The sequence below is a fragment of the Leptinotarsa decemlineata genome, unplaced genomic scaffold (assembly GCF_025532065.1).
Source record: "Leptinotarsa decemlineata unplaced genomic scaffold, Ldec_3_MD MMD2_tig00026328_RagTag_RagTag, whole genome shotgun sequence".
Taxonomy (NCBI): Eukaryota; Metazoa; Arthropoda; class Insecta; order Coleoptera; family Chrysomelidae; genus Leptinotarsa; species Leptinotarsa decemlineata.
The window spans coordinates 33,204,255-33,229,160 of record NW_027412688.1 but is presented as its reverse complement, the minus strand read 5'-3'; the positions used below and the strand labels follow the sequence as shown (position 1 = coordinate 33,229,160).

General features: G+C 33.8%; 2 protein-coding genes across 12 annotated transcripts in view; both read left to right on the top strand.

The window, feature by feature from the left end:
* Positions 1 to 15,733, top strand: part of beta-Spec (spectrin beta chain) — a 75,915-nt gene extending 60,182 nt beyond the window's left edge. For 6 of the 9 annotated variants that reach the window (XM_023161822.2, XM_074182084.1, XM_074182081.1 and 3 more), the window contains 4 exons: positions 1,569 to 1,715; positions 5,079 to 5,349; positions 8,440 to 8,622; positions 15,239 to 15,733. In XM_023161822.2, the coding sequence (XP_023017590.1) occupies positions 1,569 to 1,715; positions 5,079 to 5,349; positions 8,440 to 8,622; positions 15,239 to 15,242 (605 nt within the window). In that variant the 3' untranslated portion in view covers positions 15,243 to 15,733. The remainder of the gene's footprint in view (positions 1 to 1,568; positions 1,716 to 5,078; positions 5,350 to 8,439; positions 8,623 to 15,238) is intronic. The other 3 variants (XM_074182087.1, XM_074182085.1, XM_074182086.1) reach the window with 1 other exon arrangement.
* Positions 15,734 to 17,935: 2,202 nt separating this feature from the next.
* Positions 17,936 to 24,906, top strand: part of LOC111506675 (terminal uridylyltransferase Tailor) — a 28,562-nt gene continuing 21,591 nt past the window's right edge. Inside the window, exon 1 of one of the 3 annotated variants that reach the window (XM_023161819.2) lies at positions 17,936 to 19,251. In XM_023161819.2, the coding sequence (XP_023017587.2) occupies positions 18,030 to 19,251 (1,222 nt within the window). In that variant the 5' untranslated portion in view covers positions 17,936 to 18,029. Of the gene's footprint in view, positions 19,252 to 23,764; positions 24,514 to 24,906 lie in introns of those variants that run through there. The other 2 variants (XM_023161820.2, XM_074182605.1) reach the window with 2 other exon arrangements.

Sequence of the window (24,906 nt, the reverse complement as noted above, 5' to 3'; positions counted from 1 at the left end):
AATTTAAAAAAAAAAAAATCGCAACATGTTTCGCTAGCACAGTAGCTTTGTCAAGTGATTGAAATCACATGTTGTGATATATTTTTCAAATAAAGTTTGTGAAGATTAAATCGTGAGGTGTAGTTTTTGAAATTACTATGGATCTTCATCAAGTAACGGCCGAATCAATCAGAAAAAAACCTGCAGACCACGGTCAACAACCCGGAAAATGTCTTCGTCACGTGACAGCTCTTATTTGGTTGATACCTTGCACTCGGTACATGTGAGACGGATAGCTATACAAAACGTAAATCGAGGTCTAAATACATCAATTGATGATATACCACTATCGATTGGCAGTTCAATGTTGTGTTTTCATTGTAAAATTGCTACCTTGAGTTGGGAATGACGCCAAATGTTTTACATACTAGAACTACGACATATCGGAGTTAGAATATGAATTAGAAAATAAAATGTATTCTTAAAATAATGTAACAAATCAAAGAATTAACTGTCTTAAACAAATTTATTTATAACAGTTAGCAACTAACGCTTAATTTATTTCCACTATTCGAATTTCTTGTTTAGCCGCTCGATTCACTTTCTGAACTGCCCTCTCGAGTCGGGTGCTTATATAATGTAACGGTCCTTTCTAGAAATGTGTAGTCGGTTCGGTTTACCGGTTTACCGGCGATTCCCGACTGCATTCTTTTGCGGTGATGTCACGTGTTTGTTCGCTGAGTCGGTCGGCATATCGGTCAGAGGTGGTTTCAGATTCGTTACAATAATAATCAAAGTGCTGGTGAGCTTTATAAAATGGTAGGAACGTGGTTCTTTCATTATTTTGTCAACTTATTTCGGTGGCATAATTGGATGACGCATGTGTAAACATTTGTAGTCCATACTGTACTCACCATGTAAACATTTTCTGGAGACAGATATTATATCTTGGGCCAACATAAGATTGTCCTATGAGAAAACACTTTTTTCAGGAATAATTTATTATATCAAGTATATCTCTTTTCCAGTTTTAGTTGCATCTAGTGTATGTCTTCGTCAGGTTTACTTTTATTTAATAATTCAAACTACTGCTTTGAAACGTGTATATGCTCAGATATTTTCACAGCAAATGTTCAGTGAGATTTAATTCTTGCATTAACTTTTTTAATTTATAATATCTTGGATAATTATCATTATCATATCGAAATTTGATATATGTGAAGTGTCACTTGATTATTTGAATATTACTGGAGTTCTGTCCCAACATCAAACCGTTATTTTCAACACCTCGACACGTGTTTCGGTCACCAAGTGATCATCTTCAAGAGGAAGATTAAACAGTTCAATCTTCCTCATGAAGATGATCACTTGGTGATCGAAACGCGTGTCGAGGTGTTAGAAATAACGGTAACGGTTTGGTGTTGGGATTAAACTCAAGTAATATTCATTACTACACCAACGGTTCCAAACAGTGCGTCAAAACTTGATTATTTCTTTCTGAAATTCATCTAGTACGCAGCTTCGGACGGACCAAGTTGTGTTTTGCTTGTTGTATTGTGTTTGTTGCTTTATTCGTTCGTTTTTGCAAGTATCGAGATCGGAAGAGAAAGTCAAGAGAAAAGATCGGTCTCGCAGCAAATCTCCGTTCAGAAGTTTCCGTTGGAAACGATCTTCGAAAGCTTCCGGAACTCACAGCGATGACGAAGGTGCATCGGGACTTACTGCTACATCAACAGGTATTTTTGTGTGAATTCTTTCAACTGTTTTGTAATTCAACAAAGCTATTTTACGAGATATACAGAAAATCGGTTGATTTAAGAAAGGATCAGTCTCCAATATTATTTCCATATCTAGACTGGTGCATATGGACTTGAAAGTAACTATATATCTCTTACAGCGATAGTCACAAATTATGAAGTCGTCTTAGAACTACGACTGTCCAAATAATAAAGTGAATTTTAATTTTTCTCAAAATGTATTCATCAATTTCTGTTTTGTCTCCTTCGAAGTAGTCCAGTGAGCAAAACCTTGACGTTCGTTCTAGGTTAGGTTAGGTCCAAAGTGAGTGGGTCTATTCGACCCTCCACCGCAACCCGCAAGGGTTTATTGTGGCTCACACATATTCACACTCGACCAAATAAACTCAGCTTCTTAACGAAGCCGATTAGTTTGTATGGTGAGTGGTCTTTCAGTTAAGATGGTAAGAGTACGGCTCTGCCGAACTGTAAAACCTGACTCGGTATCCAGCGAGGCAGGCAAATAGTATATGCTCCGCTGTTTTATCGTTTGTTCCTCCACCTGAGACAGATTATGCGTACGCCGCTCAAGAATTTGGTGCAAGGCGGTTTCATAAGGTACCCCGCTCTTGAGGAGACGACTCAGTCATTTCCTGGCTGCACCACCAAACCTTTTTTTTTTAAGTTCAGTTATCGGTTCAGGAGAGTTGAAAATCTCTCACTCCTGATCTAAATTTACAGGGAGGTCAGTTGGAGTCGTAAGCTCGGCATCCATCTCCTCTGTGGGCTCAGCGTCAGAACAAATGTTTAAGTTTACTCTGTCCATAAAAGTCCCACGAGTAGCTAGGGAAAGAAGGTTAATCACGGCAGAGCCCCGCATTACCGTGACAAGGCGATGCTACGACGAGAGGGCGCCCCGTATCTTGAAGGTTCCGTAGAGACAGCTGATAGGCTCAGTGTGATTCATCCTCTCGGCACGGATACACACACCTTAGGATTAAGCCATCGTTGGAATGCCATTCAGTTAGGGAATAACAGAACCACACGTGATTCTGTCATTCCCGTATCCAGCGGGGCTACGTAGAAGCAGCACGATAACCCAAGTCAGTCATGAATTGTTACATGTCAGATTGACAATGCTACGCCGACGATTCGCGTGCAATATCCAAGTAGCCCATCGTCGGTGTTTCCCTAACAACAAAACTGAATTCCAATTAGCGTTAGCAGTAAGTTAGTTTTGTAGAAAGAGGGATGTTATGAGAACTATGTCAACGAACATACCTAGGTTGATGAACAAGGAACAGACCGAGGTTAGCACAGACTAGAGTCGTATGTGGTACCAAAATGATGTATCTTGTTTTATTATATTAAAGTAGTTTATTTAAATACATGATTGTATGACTATTACCAAGAATATAACATGACTGTCAACGAAAATAGTTTTATTGTTGATTGTTATAGTATAAACAGTTCAGATTTATTAAATATTGAATATAATGGAATACGAAGATTTAGAGTTCGAAAATACACCTCCAGAAATTGTTCAGAAGGCAATAGATGTTTGCAATAATTTGCTACCAAGCACATCAAGAGAAAAATATGAAATCGCTTATAGAAACTTTATGGACTGGAAAACGAAAGCCAAGGTAAATTCTTGTTCCGAAAATACCTTGTTAGTTTATTTTGAAGAGTTGTCAAGAAGATTGAAATCATCAACATTATGGTCTCAGTACTCGATGCTGAGGAGTACCTTAATTGTTAAAAACTGTGTTGATATATCAAAATACGTAAAAACTACGTGCATTTGTGAAACGCAAATCTGAAAAATACTAGTTTAGTTAATGCAGAGGCAGATCTTTTAACTTTAAAACGCCATGGAGGGTTGGAAATCCAGCAATGTTGCTGAATCTGATATTGACAACTCCATAGCTAACAAAATGAAAATTTCAAAAAGTATAGTAGAATCCATTCAGCCTCTAGCACCATTAGAGCCAGAACACACCAATGCTGTGGAAGCTCAGTACGTTTCCCCATCAACTTCAACTTCGATCGCAGCTAATATTTCATTACCGAAAACATGTTTAAACAAAACGGCCTACCAGGAATTACTTTACAAAATTGTTCAAATATAACTGTTAATTACTATTTCAAATAAAATATAAAAATGAGTTAATGACATACAAGTATTATTATATATGTATTTTAATTTTCAATACTTGAAAACAACGCAACCGTAGAAAAAGTACAGTGTACAATGCGTGAGAAAATGACATATTTCTCACTCGCTTGATTTTAATCTGTTTCCGCGACCCACCCAAATTGCTCCCGCGACCCATTGGTGGGTCGCGACCCATAGTTTGGGAACCACTGCTCTAACCGATTAGCAGGTTTTGGAATGAAATCATCTTTTGCACTTTTTTGTTTTTTCCAAAACCACAAGGGTAAGATTAATTTTTTCAATATATATATAGTATTGTTTGTTATAGGATAGTTGAAAACTTTTTTTGTAAATGTTTGTCTGTGTTGTAGAAGCCATTCATTATATTGTTGTTTATAAAAGCAATAGAAATCATGTGCCATGTCGCATATTATTATGTATTAAGTGTGCTATTTTTGAAAATGTTTTTTAAATGTGATGTGATCTGACATTTGATATTTTTTGGAAAAAAGAACTACACCGTAAGCAGAATATTTTTTGGCGATATCCAAAATAATTTCAAAGTTTTACAACTTTTAGATGTCATATGTCAGTTTACATACAAAAAGGATATGGTGGGATATATTTGAAAAAGTGTCTATTTTAATCAGTTGAATCCTTTAAACAGGAAATCTTTGGTTTGGTTGTAAAGCACTGTTTTGTTTAACTAACTTGTAAGCAATTTTTTACCTGATCTATGAACTCTATGGTTTCTGAGAATATTGATAAATTTTAATCTCAAAACTATTGAATAGAAAGTTGATAGACATCAATTCAATAACCAATGCTCACAAAACTTACTTATTCAGTCAATCAGTAACCCTAGATCTTTGATATCGTTGCATATTTGTAAGTATAAATGTTGAATGGAAATTCAACTTTTTCTTCTAGAATAACTGCATTTTCCTGCAGTAAATTTCAACATATTACCATTACATTGAGCATTAAGAATTTCTAACACTTAGGAATTTCACAATTACTGAGTTATTAGTTACCGCATAACTTCATCAGCAGAACATAAACTTTCACAATCCAAACTTCCATTGAATCGCAACCTTGAAGAACTCTAGAAGTGAATTGCGACAGTAACAGAATAAATTGACATTTTTCCTTATCCGACTCTCATAAAATTTTTTAAAATTCTCATGAATGCCTTCAATGTTTAGAACCAGGCAGCGTTGGAGACGAAGAAGGTTTCGAAGGCACCCTAGTCCGTAAACACGAATGGGAGAACACGACCACTAAATCGACGAACAGATCATGGGATAAGGTGTACTGCGTCTTGAAGGGCTCTCAGCTTTCCTTCTACAAGGACAACAAAACGGCTAAATCGACGCCGGACCAGCGGTTCAAAGGTGAAGCTCCTCTCACGTTGCTGAAGGCCGTAGCAAATGTGGCTCAGGATTACAAAAAGAAGAAGCACGTATTTAGACTGAAGTAAGTTCCATTTTTTTTTTCAACTTCTCAAGTTGCAAGGCATTGAATCATAATTCACTCGAAAGCTTGAGGCACGAATAATCTAGAGAAATCTTTTGCTCTACTCCAAGCCATAATTTTTACACTGATATTAGAATAAACCATGGCATGATAAATACTGAAAAAACTACATTCATCCAAGTTGGATGATGGCAAAGTAAAATTCATTTAATTTGGTACAAATATACAAATCTATTTTTCCGATGACAAAAGTGTTCCTGAAAGGTTTGTTAGCTTTTTTTTTGTCTGAATGTTTTTTGTGAGTGTAATTTGAACTGTGATTTGATCATGATTATTAAAATTGTAGTATGCTTCTGGCAATTTTCTACTCGTGTAGATATATAGTACCTTTGTAGACTTTATCGAAAGGAAAATCAAAAATATATTTTGTTTGAATGTTTGATTGATTGATACTCACAGGCTAGACGATATCAATCAACAGGTACTGTAAAGATTCAACATCTTCTGACAAATTTACTCAAAATATCCGATCACTCAAATATTTGTATTTCTCTTAAAAATATTAGTTTGGAATGATTGAAAAAAAAATGAGGAAACACATTTCCAGTTAACTTTATTTTTCCATGGAAACATTTGAAATATTCAATAATTTTAAATTAAATTATTGGTGTTCAAAATTAGGTTGTAAATCAGAAAATATAACGGTCAACAAATTCACGAGAGCTATGTGGAAATCATTGAAAGAATTACTTAACGAAAAAAAAGTCATAGACAGCTCTTATCAAATTTGACAAATAAGTTCTAGAAATTTATAAAAATAATGCAAATGTTTTCAACATATATTTCAATAGTATTTATAAGGTTATCCAAAAAGTGTATCATCGTTTCATAAAACCATAATTTTAAAATTTAATTTAAATTTCGTGAATTTAAGACAGTATCAATGGTTGTGCTAAAATTGATTTCAAAATTACTGAAGAATACTTTTGACAGAGATGTTATCAATTTACATGTAATTGAATTAACATATTGGATTACTCCAAACTGGTTTTTAGATATAATTTATTTACCATTTCGTAAACGAATATTGGAAAACATCGACAATCATTCTGATACAAAAAAATCATTACTTGTATATGTTTAGAATTTGGACCAGTAAACATGTTACCAGTTCATCAGAACTCTTGGAATTTTATCACATAATGGAATTATGAATATATTTCTTCAATAATAATTTATTGAATATTACTGGAGTTTTTTCCCAACACCAAATCGTTATTTTTATCACCTCGACACGTGTTTCGATCACCAAGTGATCATCTTCAAGAGGAAGATTAAACTGGAAACTTTCCTATTTATGCTATATAGGTAAACCATACAAGTTATACCACATCTAAATTAATTTTACAATTTGCCTTTTCTATTATTTTACAATATTTCCTTATGTAATGTTTAAATGTTATAGCTATATATAAAACAATTTTCAGCTATACAAAAAAATGAATTTCACAAAATTGCCTTTCTTCAATTTATTTTTACAATGTGTCCTTATGTAGTAATCAGTAAACACAATAATATTATTTTAACAAGCTATATAGTATGCTATTTGGTATTGGTCTGTCATCGTTATTCATAATATTATTATGTTTACTTATTTCTACACTCTCATAGGCATCTAGTTGTCTGTTGTTGTTAACTTGTCTAACTAATCTTAATGAACTGAAGTGTATGGAATGGTTTTGTTACAAAATATGATGGGTGAATGCTGATTTTTCGGGTCTTCCATATTTTAAGAGTGCTATGTGCTATGTGTTCCTTATATCTTACTTTGATAGATCTTTTTGTCTGTCCATAATATTTTGCATCGCACTCCTTATATTCAATTTCGTAAATTCAAGACTTTTCCGAATTATCGACTTTATCTTTTGGACTTCCCAAAAGGCTCTGTAGTGTATGACTTGTTTTAAAAACCACCTTCATACCTAGTTCCTTGAAAATGTTCCCAAAGTTCTTTGTATATTGGTGATATGAATGTATTTATCTTGGTTTTTGTCCTTTCTGAAAGTCGAGATTTCGTTCATTCTTAACCTAAACTTCTTCCTTATTATGTCATCTACAATCGCCTACAATTTATTGATTGAACAGAATTCAAGATTTAGAAAATCACAGTGGTGTGAAACAGCCTTGCAACTATTAATACCGCGTAGAAAAGGAGATATATCTGATATAGAATGTATGGGGTGATGATATTTAGGTTTCCAAAGGGCATTTGAAACAATCAAAGTGGAATTATTATCCTGAAAAATAAAAAAGTATGGTATAATGGGTAATGTTTTAAAAAATGGTTCAAAAGGAAATAAGTAGTGAAATATAATGATAAGGATTCAGAAAAAACTTAAATAAATATTAGAGTACCACAAAGTTCAATTCTGGGACCAAATTTCCTCATAATTTTAAATATGACATTCCTACAAAGCTGAAGAGATGTAAAATAAAGTTATTTGCTGATAATACTCGTACAATGCTGTATTATGCAGGTTCTCTAGAAGAAATAAACTTTGATATTAATTCCAATCTCTTAAATATTGATACATGGGTTTCTGGTAATGGCTTGAAATTGAATGTGATAGAATTCAAATTTATGTTAAGAGGACAAAAACGAATAAATAAGTACAAATTTTAATTCAACCATAAAAATTAACAATGAAAAAATCAAAGAGGTGAAAGAGTGTAAATATCTAAAATTATATCAGATGAATAGTTGAGTATGAATGCACATGTTGACTGTATTGAAAGAAGTTGCAAAAGAGTTCATTTTCTTTACAGGTTGACTAATACAGTATCTGTTTTTGTTTATTGCGGTACAATTCAATTTTTTCTGAGTAATGAGCAATTTATTATTTAACGAAAATTACAAAATAGAGCTGTTTATGTAAATCTTTATTTGAAAATTGGAGCATTATTTAGTTTGGGAGTGATTCAAATAAATTGTGACTGCTCTGATGAATTAGTTCGTCAAGCGTAGTTGGATAGCCACATTTAAAGAAAGACTTATTCATGCAACCAACTCACTATGATCCTTTTTTGCAGATTGGAGAGTGGCGGTGAATTCTTATTCCAGGCACATGACGACTCCGAAATGAACACTTGGATTTCCAACATAAATTCTCACGCAGACGTCGAATCTTCGGGCCCCTCTCGCTCGCATACTTTACCCGCGTCCGCGCAGAAGGAGGATTCCAAACGTCGCAGCTTTTTTACTCTTAAGAAAACGTAAGTATGCAGCACACATACTACACATGACGGAAATACTGGAATTGGAAATAGACGTTCTGTGACTCTTCTCCACTGAAAATCTTTGGCATTTGCTCAGTATGGGGCAGTGGAGTAAATAGGGGGGTGTCCAGTGTCTCAGGCCCTCCAAAAAGTTACGATATATATTTCTTAGTTGCATTATAGCAAAGTTCAGCAATTTAATATAAATTTTTCTGGGTTGTTGTCATCAAAATAATTTATTCGGGTATGTAAAAGGGAAATTTCATTTATTTAGTATTACATTCAGCCAAAACGTTCCCCTCCTGAAACAAGATTCTAATATAGGCAAGCAGTATGTGATTTCTACTCCAAGAACATTAGCTATTGTGGATGAATGAACTCTTTCTTTTGGAATGTAATCAATTGGTATTTTATTGCAATAGTTGAAATTTTCATTGCTACTTCATGTCCAATATATAAATCTCAATTATAGTAGAGATAAGAAATCAACTTGGAAGCATTTTTATTAGTGATGCACTGAATATTTGTTTGGTATTTGATATTTGGCATCTTTTTCACTATTTGTATCCTTCCAAATCATTCCGTTTCAGTGCCGAATATATTCGATTCAAGTATTTCTATTTACTCAGCTTCACAACACTAAAAGACAAAACTTCTTATATAAGATTTCATGTTATATTATGTCAAAGAAATCCTATGAAGAATGTGTTAAATCAAGCTGATAAAATAAAGCGATTAAACTTCTAATCAACATTTATTTTCAAACCTCAAATCAAAACGAATATTTATTTTTAAACCTCGTCCCGATGTTTTATTGTTCACTGTAATGAGCCTTCTGAAGTACAAAAAATAGCGGTAGATTCAAACTGTAATAAAAGAAATTTAAAATAATTATGAATTTCAGAGTAATTTCCGAGTGAAATATGAATCAAATATAAACCAAATTCAAATCCAAGATAGAGTGGATGTAAACATTGACATGCTCTACGCACGTGATATTGAAAATCCCAAGAATTGGCCAGGGTAGTATTCAGAACCAACATCTTGTTGATCGCAAATGCTATATCATACTTAGGAAAACTTTTTTATAATAACGAGTGAAATGCACAAGTTTTGCAGTTTAACGGGGAAAATGCAGATAATATGTGTAATATAAAAAGATTTTCATTGGATTTTTCACAGCGCACCCAAGCATTATATGAAAAGAGACGTAATTATTTCTTTGTTAATAATTTTTATTTTATGTAAAATCAAAAGGAATATTAATCAAACTGGATGAATTTGTCTCTTCATCAGTAGTGTCATCCTCACCAATCTGAATTATCAGTGTTATGTTATCAAGCTTCCACATCTTTGTCTCGACTTCCGATATCACATGCCAAACACACTTCTCCCATTTGTCCACTGTGACTCTTTTCAAAGCCTCATCTAAAAGTACTTTAAGATCTGCAAATTTGAACGTGGTGTTATGCTGAGCTACAAAATTCTTCACATCCGCCTATATTAACTCGATGGGATTGAGCTCGCAGTGGTATGGAGGCAGGCGAAGGACAATTTTGTTTTGACCTGCTGCCATCTCATCGACTATATATTTTGGGTATTCAAGCTTGCGCTCCTTGACAATTTTTAGTAGCTGTACTCTTAGCATTGAGTCTTCAAAGCTAATACTCTTTGATCGCAGCCAATTTTGGATTTCAACCTTCTTTGAAGACGTTGTCGGAATCTTCTCTAACCGTTGCGAATGATAAGGTGCATTGTCCATTACAATCACAGCATTATCCTCAAGATGGGGTAGAACTTTGGAAAACCACTGTTCGAAAGATTCACCGTTCATTTCTTCATGATAATCTCCAGTTTTCTTTGACTCGAAACACCACAGCCCTTCAGCAACAAACCCATTCTCATTGCCGATGTGACAAATAATAAGCCGTTTTCCTTTACCTGAAATTATGAAGAGGTATGTAAGTAAATAAAACAAATACGAGGGTTATTTTTTATATATTGAGATTGAGACAGGTCTTGATATAAATATAAGTTTACCTGATGGATTTTTTAATCCAGTGGATAGTCAATCTAGAAAGGCCCTCCTAGATGAGGTCACAGTTTCATCGACCCATACTTTAGGGGTAGTAAGACCAGCATTAACCCAGGTTTCATCCATATAATAAATTGTTCTCTGTTGTTCCCTATAATATTTAATTTTGGTCAAATACTCTCTCCTCCATAATACAATTTCCTCTCTATCCAATAATAAACTATTGCGTCATCGTTTTTTCCATGCAAAATTCAAATGTTTCAATACTTTATGGAATGTTTTGACCGCTTAAAACTTGGAAATAGAACATCTTCATTTATTTCTGTGCTACTTTGTCTATCGTGGGTATTTCATTTCTGAAAAAGTACTCATGCACTTTCCTCCTGATTGCATGTTTATCAGCATCATCTATTGATTTTATAATGGTTTGACGATTCTGATTTGTATTCGGTTTGGAAAACGTATGATTTTGTTTATATTCCCGTAAAACATTGTAAATCGAAGCGCAACACACTCCAATTTTATCGGAAACTTTTGATACGACTTCGTCGACGTCTCAATTTCTTCCATCTCTTTCTTGAACACATTTAAAATCACTTCTTTCATCTCAACACTCAAATGTCTTTTTTTGGATCGTTTCCTGGCTGGACTCAGAGGATAGCTCACAGTGTCATCAGCAGTGTCTGTACTGGACATCTTGGAAAACAATTTTAAACAATATACTATAACGCACGCCACACAAACACGCAAACGACTGATTACAACCCTGTGCTGGTACCGAACTCGTACCAAGAAGGCAAATTCACCAATGAACGCCGCCCTTTCCATCTGACACTGGGCGATCACGTGAACATCACGCTTCGGTTTTGTTTTGTTTTCCTCTATCTTGGATTTGGATAGATTTTAGATGGTAATGAAATAAATTTAATTAAAAATAATAAATGAATATAATTTAATAAACGATTGAGTTTATATCTCATTCTAATCAATGGTAATTAACTATGAAAAGTTTAGAGCATATATATGAATATTTATTTACTTTTTGCACTGTTAAATCCACTCTCCTCTCCTTACATCTAACCTCAATAAAATGAGGTTTTATAAATGGTATAAAAAACACGTTTTCTTCCGGATATCGATTATCCGACATACAATTCTCAAAATACCAATGCTTTGTTGGCGTTATACTAGCACAAAATGATTTTTTATATCAGATTTATGTTTTTAAATAATAAATTAATATTACGTAAATAACACTGTTTTACAAGTGAATAGTTTGTTTGTTCCTACTACTAGTGCTGCCTCTCCTGACACGTTCGCTGTACTATTCTCAGGTAAAAGGCTCATGTCGTGTCAGGATTTTTTTGCCTAATATAATTGTTATTCATAGCTTGTTACGTTTCAATTTAGCACTAGATCAAACTGCTCTTATGTGACCTTTCAAAACACTACCTTACCTTTTAAGATCTTTATTCAAAGGATATTAACAATGTAATTAAGTTACAAGTAGATTTTATTCATTTAACATCATAGTAATGGGAATCTTCCGTTCCATAGAAAACCATACCTGAAATGTATAAGAATAAATGTATGCTCCCTGACTAACTGCTTTGACCAGTACTTACGCATTCTCCTTTTGCCAATCGACGTTGGAGATCCGAAATTCCTCGCTAGGTTGAAATAGTTGTTATTGTTTGTTTCTCAGTTTACTTCGCCTATCATTTTTCAGCCGCTGCCTGCCTTATTCTCTATACCTTTCCGAGAATATTTCTTGCATAGATTGTTATTCATCACTTCCAGAAGGATTACTACATATTAGAGCCATATCGCCTGAAAAACAATATTAGTTAGCTCTGGTTTCTGAATACTGTTTGATATTTTCGGTAAATAATCTGAATAATACGAATGCTCTAATATTTGTACTGAAAGGGAAGGATGTGGCGACTTACCTTGTATGTTTCTATTCCATCGCATGAATAAGGATTGGTAAATAGTTGAAAATAGGTTGGAACAATATATTTTGTAAATATTCGTAAACAAGGTTAAGAGACAGCTGTTGGTTGACATCTGCCGAACTTTCGTAGTATCGTTCCGTCGACTTACACCGAACTAGTTCTACAGTTGTTCACGGGTGGAGGATTTATCGGTTACTCAAGTTGTCAAGGGTTGTTTTAGGGTTGCATTGCTTTGAGAAGGAGTTTTGATGGGTCATGGACTTGTTGATGATGTATCAAGTGGCTGTGGAGGAATTGTTAGATTTATGATGTTGTGCACAGCGCCCCCTTGGTGCTTGTAGTGTAGATTGGATGCACTGTGGCAACAACTGGTTAGCTGTCAGATGTGGCAGTCGCTTAGTATTTGGAAGTTAACCTTCGGTGAGCTTGGTTCGGAGTTCAAAGGGTACCATCAGACTGATTGTAGGATATATTTGGTTGTATTTGTGCCATCCTTTACGGGGATTATTTCTACAAGTCAGGATTGTATAGTGGAAGACTGATTGGTCATTTTGGTGTGGATATTTGCAGTCTGAAACTTAAGCTCTTTTGAGGATTTGTGGTGGTTACCGAACTCGTGCCAGGTGGGAGGATTTCCGAAATTAGGTATGTCTGAATCACTGTCGCATCTCTCATGTGATCTTAGCTATGATATCACTTCTTCAATTCTACAACCTTCGTTTCTCGTCTCTAGATTCATAAGAAACAGAAGGCCCTCAGTCACTCATCAAGTCCCAGTAGGACTTCCGTGCAGAGCACCGCACACGAAGAAACGTATAGAAAACCCCTTGGCCAGGGTAAGAATTTTACCATTAAATGTGTTTTAAATGATTTTAGTAATTTCTGGTTCCATCGTTATATCTCAAATGAATATTAGTATTGAAGAGAGGTTTCAACACTCATTCAATTTTCTTGATTTTTACGGGTCATATGGTTATACAGGGCACCCAAAAATATACTCTTGTTATCTTGCTACTTTGCTAAATGAAAATATACCAGGGGTATTGATTAGTCAAATAGTCCTATTGAATGGGGGTTGAATCTCACCTTGTTTTTATCTGATTCTGATTGAGAATTTTCTTCCGTAGGGTTTTTCTTCCTGTTTTTCTTCCTGCTTTTTTTCTTCCTGCTTTTTTTGTCTTCGTTAAGGGTTCCTGTTTTCCCTTTTTTTTCTTCTTGGGTCTTATTTGGTGATCCATTACTGGTCCAGCTTGTCGTGCCCTACAGGGTGTTCTATCTTGGTGGTGCTACAGGGTGATCCATCTCCGCCATACTACAGGGTAGCCTAACACCATATACCGGGTGGCCCAAAAGGAGCACGCAAGTTATAATTGATTTAATTGAATATTTGTGATATACTGAGTTATTTGAATAATTGTTGCCCTTCTGTTTATTGATACCTGTTTGATATAGTGTTTGTTTATCGTTTATTGATTAAGAGTTTGTTTATTGATACCTGATTGACATAGATATTTGTGAAACGGAAATTGAGGTATATTCTTCCTTTCACGATTGCTGATTGACACCGATGCGCCTACGCCTGAGCTCACGCGACGCAAACGAGTTTGTCTTACCATCCGATACTAGTATTTACGATTTCACCTACTCAATTTTCGTGGTAGTTTTACTCGACGTATTGTAGTTTTTTTTGAGCGTCGTTACTACCGTAATTTATGGCTGATTGAATTCGTGGTATATACACCGCGCTCTTGTATGGACATTTGAACATCGCGTAGTAGTGTGAATATTGCATTGTTGTCTTAGAAGCGTTGTTGGTTAATCCATGTAAGTTAGGATTACTGAATAAATCATATTGGGGACCTTTATCTTTTATTTCCAATATTAATTGGTAAGTTATTGATATTGTGAGTTACTTAGGGTATCTGGAGGATTAAATTTACCTGGCGCCCATTAAGATCTATTTGAAATTTGCTAAGTTGTTTAACCCACTCCCGTCTCCACTGTTTAGCTTAGCCGCGGATACCCATCTGTCTTATTTGTTACCGACAGATGATTTAGTCTCCTCTTGTGGTTTGTGAGGTGACAAGCTATTCTTTTTAATTTGTATTAGTTCTTTTAGATATTTCAAATCATTTTATATAATATTAGACAATGGAAATCCGAACTAATTAAATTCATCATGAAACATTGTGAATCACCTTCAAACTAAAATGTACTGCTCTACGCATCTTGTAATTAATTTTGTGTTGGGTAAAACATCTGAAACCAACCTTATTTATCCCTTGATTTGTGTTCCTAGCTTCTTTTGTTTAAAAAAAATTAGAAGGGGATAAAAACAATTAGTGTGCTATGCATTGAAAAACAACGAATTGTTTGTGATGTTTGTCATTTAAGTGACATTTTCTGTTATGATTAATCGATATTTACAATTTCAATGCAACGAAGGATTTCGTATTTCCAATAAATAAAACAAAATTACAAATGGAGCTCACATAATTTGGATCAGCTTGTGGAAAAGTTTTGTTTTAAATCCAACTGCATATCACCTTTTCAAGTATATTAAAATGTAAAATTGAATTGTTGAATATTGTTCAGTATATTTTAATCGATTTTTCTTTTGCAGATAATCTGTTCAACTGTTGGTCATACCTTATCTTTACGCTTTACCCGAGAGGACTTCAGTCCAAACTTCGCCCTTCTGTTCTTTTATATTAGCCTAATTAATATATTTTCTTCGTAGTTTGCACATTATAATTATTATAGTAAATTTAAATGTATAGTAATATATTATACCATGTGATTGAAATTTATCAGCTGGGGCACAAAATACTCCGTCTGTGAGCCAGTGGTTATTATTTATTAAATAATTGAAGTAAAGTTTAACGTCCCTCTGTATAACCTCCGACAGTTCTCGGCAGTATCTCCACTGCCTTTATGTTTGTATAATTGTATACCTATTATTAAGTTGCAATATTTTTTTTTAAGGCTTTGCTTAGCAAAGGACGGTGACGAGTCATTTTATTATATATTTCATTTATAATTTTAGAGTTATGTCTATTTTACATAAATGAAAATGTGTGCTTTTAAAATGGAGTTACAATAAATATTGTTTTTAGTATGTTGTTTTTTATTTATGTAACTCTGAGGTATAAAACACCAAAATGAGTGGATAAGACAAAGGAGGTGTCCCGAAACTTCGAAGTACACCGTCGAGAATGATTGTTTGATATAACTATATTTTGCAGAAAAAATAATATATGATTTCAGTAGTAATACATACATAATTCAGCCTGATAACAATACATACAAAAAAGTTTTCTGGCTCTCTATTTCTCCATCATTAAACAAAAAATGTTGGAAATTTCCAACGGAAGGAATATAACTATAACGAAAACTCTTTACAAGACTACTCATGATGTGTTACGTGATGTACTCACATAAAGGGAAGTAGACTTTCTGTTACTTTCAGATCATGTAACTCAGAAGTTTTGGTGTTGGGCATAATTGAACAGAGTACAAAATTACGACATGGTTGACTCGATAATCCTATTTTAGTTCCAATCTGCATATATAATTCACCAATCTTAACTTCTGAATGGACAAGATCAGACGAGATTTACTTAAAGGGTCATCATTTTCAGTAATTTTCAATTGCAATTGCGACTGGCCGCCTTAGGGTGATTTTCGAACATATTTGATTTTCGAGGATTGAGTTCTCTGACGATCCCATATATTGCCCTTACTCAGGCTTGTCCTTTAAAGGCAGTTGAATCCGGCAAACTCTCTGTTTCCAATTTCTATGGGCATTGCTTCTCAGCAATTGGCCAGACTCCTCCTTTCCATAGTAAACAGAAGCTTCGTCTGGGAGCTCGTCTGCCTTGCTCAAGGCAATGCTGCCACCCTAAGTTTTTTTCATTCACTTTTTTTTTTAACTAAAACACCTTATATTTCACTGGTCGCCTTCTTCTCGGAAGGCTTTCGGATAAAAATAACACTAATACACATGTTCATATATTTCATAGAACTGATAACTACGTTGAATACGTCGACATCCTGCCTGGTTACTGGCGTAGGGGGCTGCCAGCCTCTTATATTTCACTTCAATATTTGTTTAAACATAAGTTCGTTTGAGATTACACTTTATTTTAAGCTTACACCTTTTGGACTTCACCCCGAACACGAGTCAATCCATTTGTGGTTCTGCCTAGCATCACCGATGAGACCTATGGCAGGTCAAAACAGCGCTGTCTGATATTAAATCATAAATGCGTTGTGTTTGTGCTCTAGTTTTCAGCTAGTTCTCAGCAAGCCATTATGGATGATGTTTAATAAATCACTAATATGTGGAATATTTACAAATATTCAAAAACAGTGATCAGACGTATATTATGGATTATGGCCTAATCACAAAACTAATCTCAATTCCCAAATTGTACAATATTGATACCTTCCCACCGCGACCACACTGTAGCATTATACATATTTTTTTCAGGTGATAACTTACAACACTATCCTATCACAAACTATAGTTTTCATGATTGTTGAGGTTTTCGTGTATTGAAAGACTTCCATGTATATTTATTAAGGCTTTTAGATTAAAAATGTTTCTTTAAGGCTTTTACTCCTGTTTATGGTACTTTCACATTCAACTGTATTCAAAAGGCAAACCTACCAATTTTGTCAATAGTAAATTGTCAAAAGTAAATTATTATATAATCTATACGAAGTCAATCCGAACAGCTTAATAAAAGACTAATGTACCGGGTCTGATAAATGTACTAGTTAGTAAGTACCATATAAAACCTCCCACATAAAAATAATGATTAGACCTCGTAAATTATACCACGCCGCCCATGACATACAAAGAAACTCGTGCACGCACACGCGCGCGCGCACGAAAACACACACAGACACAATTTATCCACATCATTAGTTGAAGGTATCAGAATGAATCACACTGCGAGAGAAGATAATTTCAACTTCAAGAAGTTTTTAAGCAAATCATGTAGGTACCTCACATAAACTATTACAAGATAAAGTCTAAATACTCGGGCAACGATTATTATTGTATGAAAAATGGAATATTTTTGTTATCAATACTATCAAAACAGATATATTTTGTTAGAATAAACAACATATCATTCAATAGAAAAAACACTGACATTTTCTTTTTATTCCTAGAGTTTTGCACCGCCATCTCGTGGCAATGATGGGGCGCTCAATAATGGAAACTAGAGATATCTTCCTGATATTAATTATAATACATATTATTATGAACTGGCCAAATGTTTTTTTATAAACGAGAAGTAGAGAGATATTTTTTTTATTTTTCATTTGGCTGACTAGCGAGTAGAAGAGTAGTTGTTTATTATTTTGATTAATGTTTATCTGAATTTTTTCGAGAAAACTTCAAAATGGAAGAGCATTCTAGACAATCATGCCCAACAATAGATATTTTAGAAAAGGGTCTGTATTTTAATTCAAATTCAAACACAGAAGTGAAAGAAAAAATAGCTGAATTTTCCAACTTTCTGAATAGTGTAGGTCGCATTTCTTTAATAAATGCTGATGAGGAAATCACTCATGAATTCGTATTTCTACTATTAACTTTGAAGAAAAATATCAAGCAAACACTGTCTGAGCTTGGGAAATCACGCAAGAGACAAGTTGTTTTTTGTGAGTGTAGTGAATGTAACCAAGAAATACCCATTGAATTTGGGAGCGATATCTGGTCTACGTTACAAAATCACGAACACTTTGAGGAGCGTTTTCACAAATTTTTAAGTGGAAGTCTTGAATCAGTACCTCTTGGAGTAGAAACGAATAGAAACGTTGAAGCGGTTCCTAGCACGAGCAACGCTTGCGATGATGTTAAGATTAATGACAAAACAGACAGCAAGATTGACCAGTGTGAAGTATTAGATGAAGAGGACGTGTCCATTCAAAATGTAACCGTTTCTTCTGAAGAAGATGACTATGGAACAAATGATTTCACATTCAGTTTCAAACCACCATATGACCCAGAAGTTGAAATGAAATTATATCCTGACTCTATAATGAAAGCCGTTCGAAGATTAGATAAAGTTCCAGGATATAGTATTCAAAGGTCAGGCCCGAGTAGAGGTGTTTGTCTCATATGTTGCTGCGATTTGATGACGCGGAGTAGATTTTCAAAAACTGCTATACTAGATCACGTTATGGGTCAGAGGCACATGAAGTTTTCCGCGACTCCTGAATGCTTGAGAATTCTGGAGGCTTACCACGAGGCTTTCACAAATCACGATCCCCCCTCTCAGGCACACCAAGTATACTTTAGACCAGATACAAGTCACAGGGTTATGTGCATTTTGTGCAATAAGTCTATCCTATGTAGCATGGTTACCGATCATCTTCTTACCAACAAACATAGATTGCAAGTTGTAGATTTATATAAGAAGAACTTAAATATATGTTATCTTACTAACCTGCAAGTGCAGGTATATGGAATTGTAGAGGAGCCAGATACTAGAAAACAGGAAGTTACAGCAAGTGCATTGGTCAATGGAAAAGCCACTGAGAAACCAAAAAAAAATTCTGATGAGAAACATGGTGCTCGTAAAAAGGAGAAAAAAGACACTATCCAAAGTCCTTCATCTGGTAAGTTGATTTTCATGACATTATTCATTATGTTAAACTCTTGTTACTAAGACGAATTGCTGATTAAGCTATTGCATTGCTTGGTACAAAAATCTCAACTACAAGATTGAATCTTCTCATTCATTCTGTTCATCAATGAAAGTCTCTGATAGTCATTTTTGTAGTAAGGAACTAAATCGAAAATTAGAAAATGTGCTTTTATGGTACTTTTTCAAAAAATTTCAGTGAACAGACGTAAAACAAATAACTCAATGCCAAGTCTTGAATTCCAAGTGTTTTTTTTTGTGAAAAATAAGTAACATCTCATTTTTGTGACTGTTTGTAATGCAATTATATCTTCACAAATCAACCATATAGAGAACTGCATGAGCCTGACAGAAAAAAAAGTTCTATTTGGGCAGTTAATGTGTTGAGCTAATTACTTTATTCGTAAGGTTTGCTATCAATTTTTAGAGTAAACCTTCATTTGAGTTCATGTCAGTAGAACTCAATTTTGCATTCAAAACAAAATGATGTGGAAGTCTTAATACCACATGTCTCTGTTCTACAAATCAATTATCACAACTATAGTAAGAAGAATTCTCTAGAACTGTGATAATTTTATTGAATATTTCGCAAAGTGTAACTTTTTGTGTTGAAAAAATTGTTTTTCAATAGCTATAACCTATAAATGAATTATAGGTTTGCATAGATACATCAACACCAATTTTATGAAAAGTAATTTCCCATTTGCTTAGATGATAAGATAGTTGTATAAATGGATGATAATAACTGTTTGAATAGATAACAAAGATTAATTATTTTATAAGGTTTCATTTGTATACATTTTTTTCTATTCTCAATTAGATTACGATATCCAATCATTCTACCCACCCAGATAATTGAAACAATATAATTTTAAACCAAATAATCTAAAGGAACAATTCATGAAAGCCAGTCTTCCCTTACCTACAGAGTAGGTTTATGGACTGACATCTATCAGAAAACAACTACTCTCCAGGCTTATATCACGAAGGGCGTTGGATTATAACCGACAGCTGTCAGTGCAGTATTCTTCACAGAAAAAATTCCTGCATATGCCTTCGGCGATACAACTGCCGCAATCAATTTTCAATTATTGGAACAGACACTATTGCAGAACGGTTTCAGGCTATTTCAGGCTCAAAAACATAAAAAGATATAAAAAAAAATCAAAACAAAAAATTTGGTATTCAAATTTTTTATAAAATCGTTCTGAATCACTTTTGACATATTTGCAATAGAAACAATATTTGCAATGAACGATTGAGTTTTGTAGCTCAACAGAGTGGCATGTTAAAAAAATCACAAAAAATTGACAAAATGCGAATCTCAGGGATGTATTTTTTTTATAAATTCATTCAAAAGTAATAAAATATTTATTTATAATAGCTACAAGGACTTCTTGAAAATTATAGAATCACAAAATCTAAAAAATTATCAGTTACACCAACTTACTACCATAACAACTGCACTATTGAATTTTTACTCACACAACTTTATTTTTTATTGTAATATGCCCTCACTTTGTACCTCCTCGCCCTCTATTTTTATATTGTTGTATTAATTTGCTAAAATAAAATGTTCTAATTTTTGCCTCATTATCGGTGATATTATCATCAGTAATTTTCTATTTTTATATTGTGAATAGTATTTTTTCTCTCTTACTCTTCCTTTTGATTTTTATCTATGTATTCACTTTACGTTGTTTTTTCTCACTGCACAAGACAAGTGTATACTCACTGATTTAAATTGTAAGTTATATTTAAAAAAATGTTTTTCACCAAAATTAATTTATTTTATCTATTTTTTTACATTTTCACATTCACCTGAGATTTTACCTGTCCTATTCACCTATTGAAAAATAAATTGCCTCTGAGTTCACGCCTTTGGGTGTAAGGTATAAGTATAAGGCGAGAAAAATAGATAGATAAATAGAATTTTATTTAATCACATTATGAATATACATTTGTGACAAGTCATAGACAATTGGTACAAATTAGTGTGCAAATAGAGAGAACAATATAAAAGCATCATTAAATATAAATTTTGAAAATGATTTACAAAATAGTTAACAAATGAAGAATCAAATTATAAAAAAGAGATTCAATATAAAAAATTAAGGCTATTTAGTCTGAATATGTCCTTTGCATGAAAACATGTACAGAATAAAAACAATTTCGTATAAGGTACTCTTTGATTTTCCTTTTGAACAAATTAAAATTCAATCCAGTCACATTATATGGAAGTTTGTTAAATAATTAAATGTCCAGGGACTTTCCTAATGACATTTCAAGTATAAATCTTGGCTGTCTGAGTTGTTCTGCATTTCTAGTTTCATAATTATGATGATCTGAGTGGAGAGTAGTATTTTGTTTTTATGTATTTCTAACAGTGAGTAGAAAATCAACATACAGGGCAAAGACATTATTCCCAATTTTCTAAACAAGTGGTTGGCAGTGTGCGTCGAATGGAGCTGGAATGTTCCTCCTGACAAAAATCAAGTAGTTTTCATGAAAGAGCTCTAAAACAACGCATTTTAAACTTATCATTTCAACCTTTTTCTTTAAAAAAAATTATTTAAATACTTAAAAAAGAGGAATGAAATAATGCATTCAACATTTAAAGGGATTCGTTTCTATTTCACTATTTGGCAACATCGGTTATAGCTAATAAAGGACAATGGATCTGCTACCTGTAAGAGACAAACAAAGATGACATATTTCAGAGGCGTGCTGTTCTGTTTACTTATGTTCCGAGTTCTGAGACATTCTGTGACATATGACATTTTGTGCACCCAACCTATCTTCCTCTATATAAATAGATAACAAAACAACTGTTGTTTATGTGGCTTGTGGAGGTGGAATTGAACTATAATTTATATTTTGCCTTAATTGTTGATTTATAAAGATAATTTTCCTTTTTTAAAAGTAGAATATCTAGGTACGTATGAATATTTCAACTTGATATAGGCGCTGTTGCCAATATGTGAATTAGAAACAAATCCCTTTAAAAATTAAAACCCAACATTTGAAACATCAATTTGAATACTTTTCGAAGTGAATTTGAAAAACTCATGAACTAAACTCAACTTTATTTTGTTGAAACTTGCAATTGCTGTAATAACCCAAATTGAGGAACATTCCCCATTCTGCTTTGTCTTCGGTTTCTTTGGCATTTACAAGTAATTTTGAGATATCAGAATTTGCTTATAGCTTATTCTCGGTATAAGCGATCTGAGTTTATTAGTTAGATTTTCTAGTTATGATTTTTTTTTAATTTGAAAAATTAACATTTTTCGATTTAAAACAAAATAAATTCCTCACTGTTGAATTATACATTTCGATCGTTTATTACAAATATCTCGTTTTCTTTTGCAAATACGTCAAAAGTGATTCAGGACACAAAAGTGATTCAGGATAGAAAATTTCAATCACAAATTTTTTTTGTTTCGACCTTTTTTTCATATCTTTTTATGTTTGGGATATTTTTAAAGAGTGATTTTTGAAGTAGTTTTTGATTATTTTTTACCCCCAATGAAATTCAACATTTTTTAAATATTATAAATCCTTTGAATGTACGAGGAAAATTAAGTGAGTGTTCAAATTTTGTGGGCGAGTTTTTTCAAAAATTTTTACGTTGATACACTCGTCTCGAATATATGTTCACAGTTTTAGCTGTTTAGCTTATTCACTTTGTTGGTGAGAGGCATAAAAGTTAGAAGTGTTTTACGTGTTCAGCGATTTTCTGCTATTGAAATAGACCTATTCATTTGTCATCAATAGTTCGTAATTTTTTGGCCAAAAACAACACCGTAATCATATCTCGGCCACCGTATTTCCCAGATTTGGCACCCTACGACTTTCTCCTGTTCCCAAGATTGAGGAGACCCAGAGTGCCAAAGAACATACCAAAAAGTGCAAATCAGAACTGCTTTGAGCATTGGAAAACACGCTGGTACAGTATTATATCTTAGGGGGACTAATTTGGAGGGAACAAAATAGAAGATGATGAAAAAATTAATATTTTTTGAGAAAAATGAAAATTTGCTTCATTTTTTTTTCAACTTTGGCCGCGGAATTTAACTTTGGAAATGGCCGCGGTGGTAGTGCGCCCGACTCACGATCGGAAGGCCGTGAGTTCGATTCCCGCCTCGACCAGATATTTTTCTCGAGAGAATTTATCTGGTTGAAGCTGGAATGATTCTGCAACCGTGTTAGGAATCACACGTTTAAAGGTAAGACCTCGTTAGTCCTCAGCTCGCACAAGGTTCTCAACTTCTGAGAGTTGTCGTTCGTATGGGGGCGACAGCTGATTAACGGAAAAACAGATTTTTTTTTAAATAGACCTCGATTGCTAAAATCAGGTTATATTGAACAATGCAGGTTTGTCTTTCGGATGGTGATTTGAATTATCATTCTATTGGATTATTTGCAACACTGCCATACTGGCAAATCTGATTTGCGTTTTTTACCGTGGCAAAAAAAAGTTTTATTGTGTCAGTATTTTACAAGATGGCCGGCAATGGAGAGCTATGTAAAGAAGCCTCAGAAATGTCTTTTAAATGTTGTGCGGAAAAAGGTGTCAAAGTTGCGATGTGCGTTATCTGTGGAAACATTTTTCACTTCAGTTGCTTGGAACGAATGACAAAATTTATGAAATTAGATAAAAATCGAATTGTGTGTTGTGAATTGAATTACCGCGTACAATTTGTTTGTCCTGAAAATGACAGTAAGGTCATACTCCCATACTATATTAAAGTGATCTGCAAAGATGTCATCGAAAGCTTGAAAGTTGATATACAGCTTTTGATAGGGATTATACGAGAAAAAGAGGATAAATACCAAGTTCTATTGGAAAATAAAAACCTCTTGGTTGAAAAAGTCGACACGATCACAAAAAAAAACCTAGCTTTAGAAAAACACCACGAGGAATGTTTACGAACTTCAAAATATTGGCACAAAAACCGAGTTGACAGTTTCTCAGGTGGATTGATTAGAGGTAACGAACAAAATCGCGATGGAGAAATCGAAACAATTGAAGAAGAAAAGGACTCTGGAAATTTGGAGGATGTCATCATGAAAAGTGGGGTATTTTCTGGATACACATATGCTATAGATAAAATAGGACTGGAAACTACAACTGATTTTGAAGACGAAGAATATTGGGGTTCTGCATCCGATGATGCACTTGGTGTTGAAGTCCTCAGAAAAGTAAGGAAAAGAAGTATCTCTGGTGTGAATGGTAAGAAATAGGGTCTCTCGATTGAACTATTTGTTGGTAACATCTTTCGTTGGTAAAAACAGCCTTCTGTAGTAGTGTAACAACAAAATATCGATACTTCTGTTTTTGTTTCCTAATACAAAGAGTAGTAAATGTTCATTATGAATGCAAAACTCTGACAAGAGTGCTCCAACAAAGTTTTGTGATTTTGTTATGATTTGCACAGTAGGTATAGGCTGGATTATAATACTTTACCAGGTCCACCCTATTTTTTATCTTGAACCACCGTTTCACATGACGGTCGTCAATCGGCTACCAATCAATATTGTTATGCCATTTTAATGTAAAATATTTACACAATAATAAATAGTTATGCTTATTCGATAAGATATGAGGTATAAACAAAAATTATGG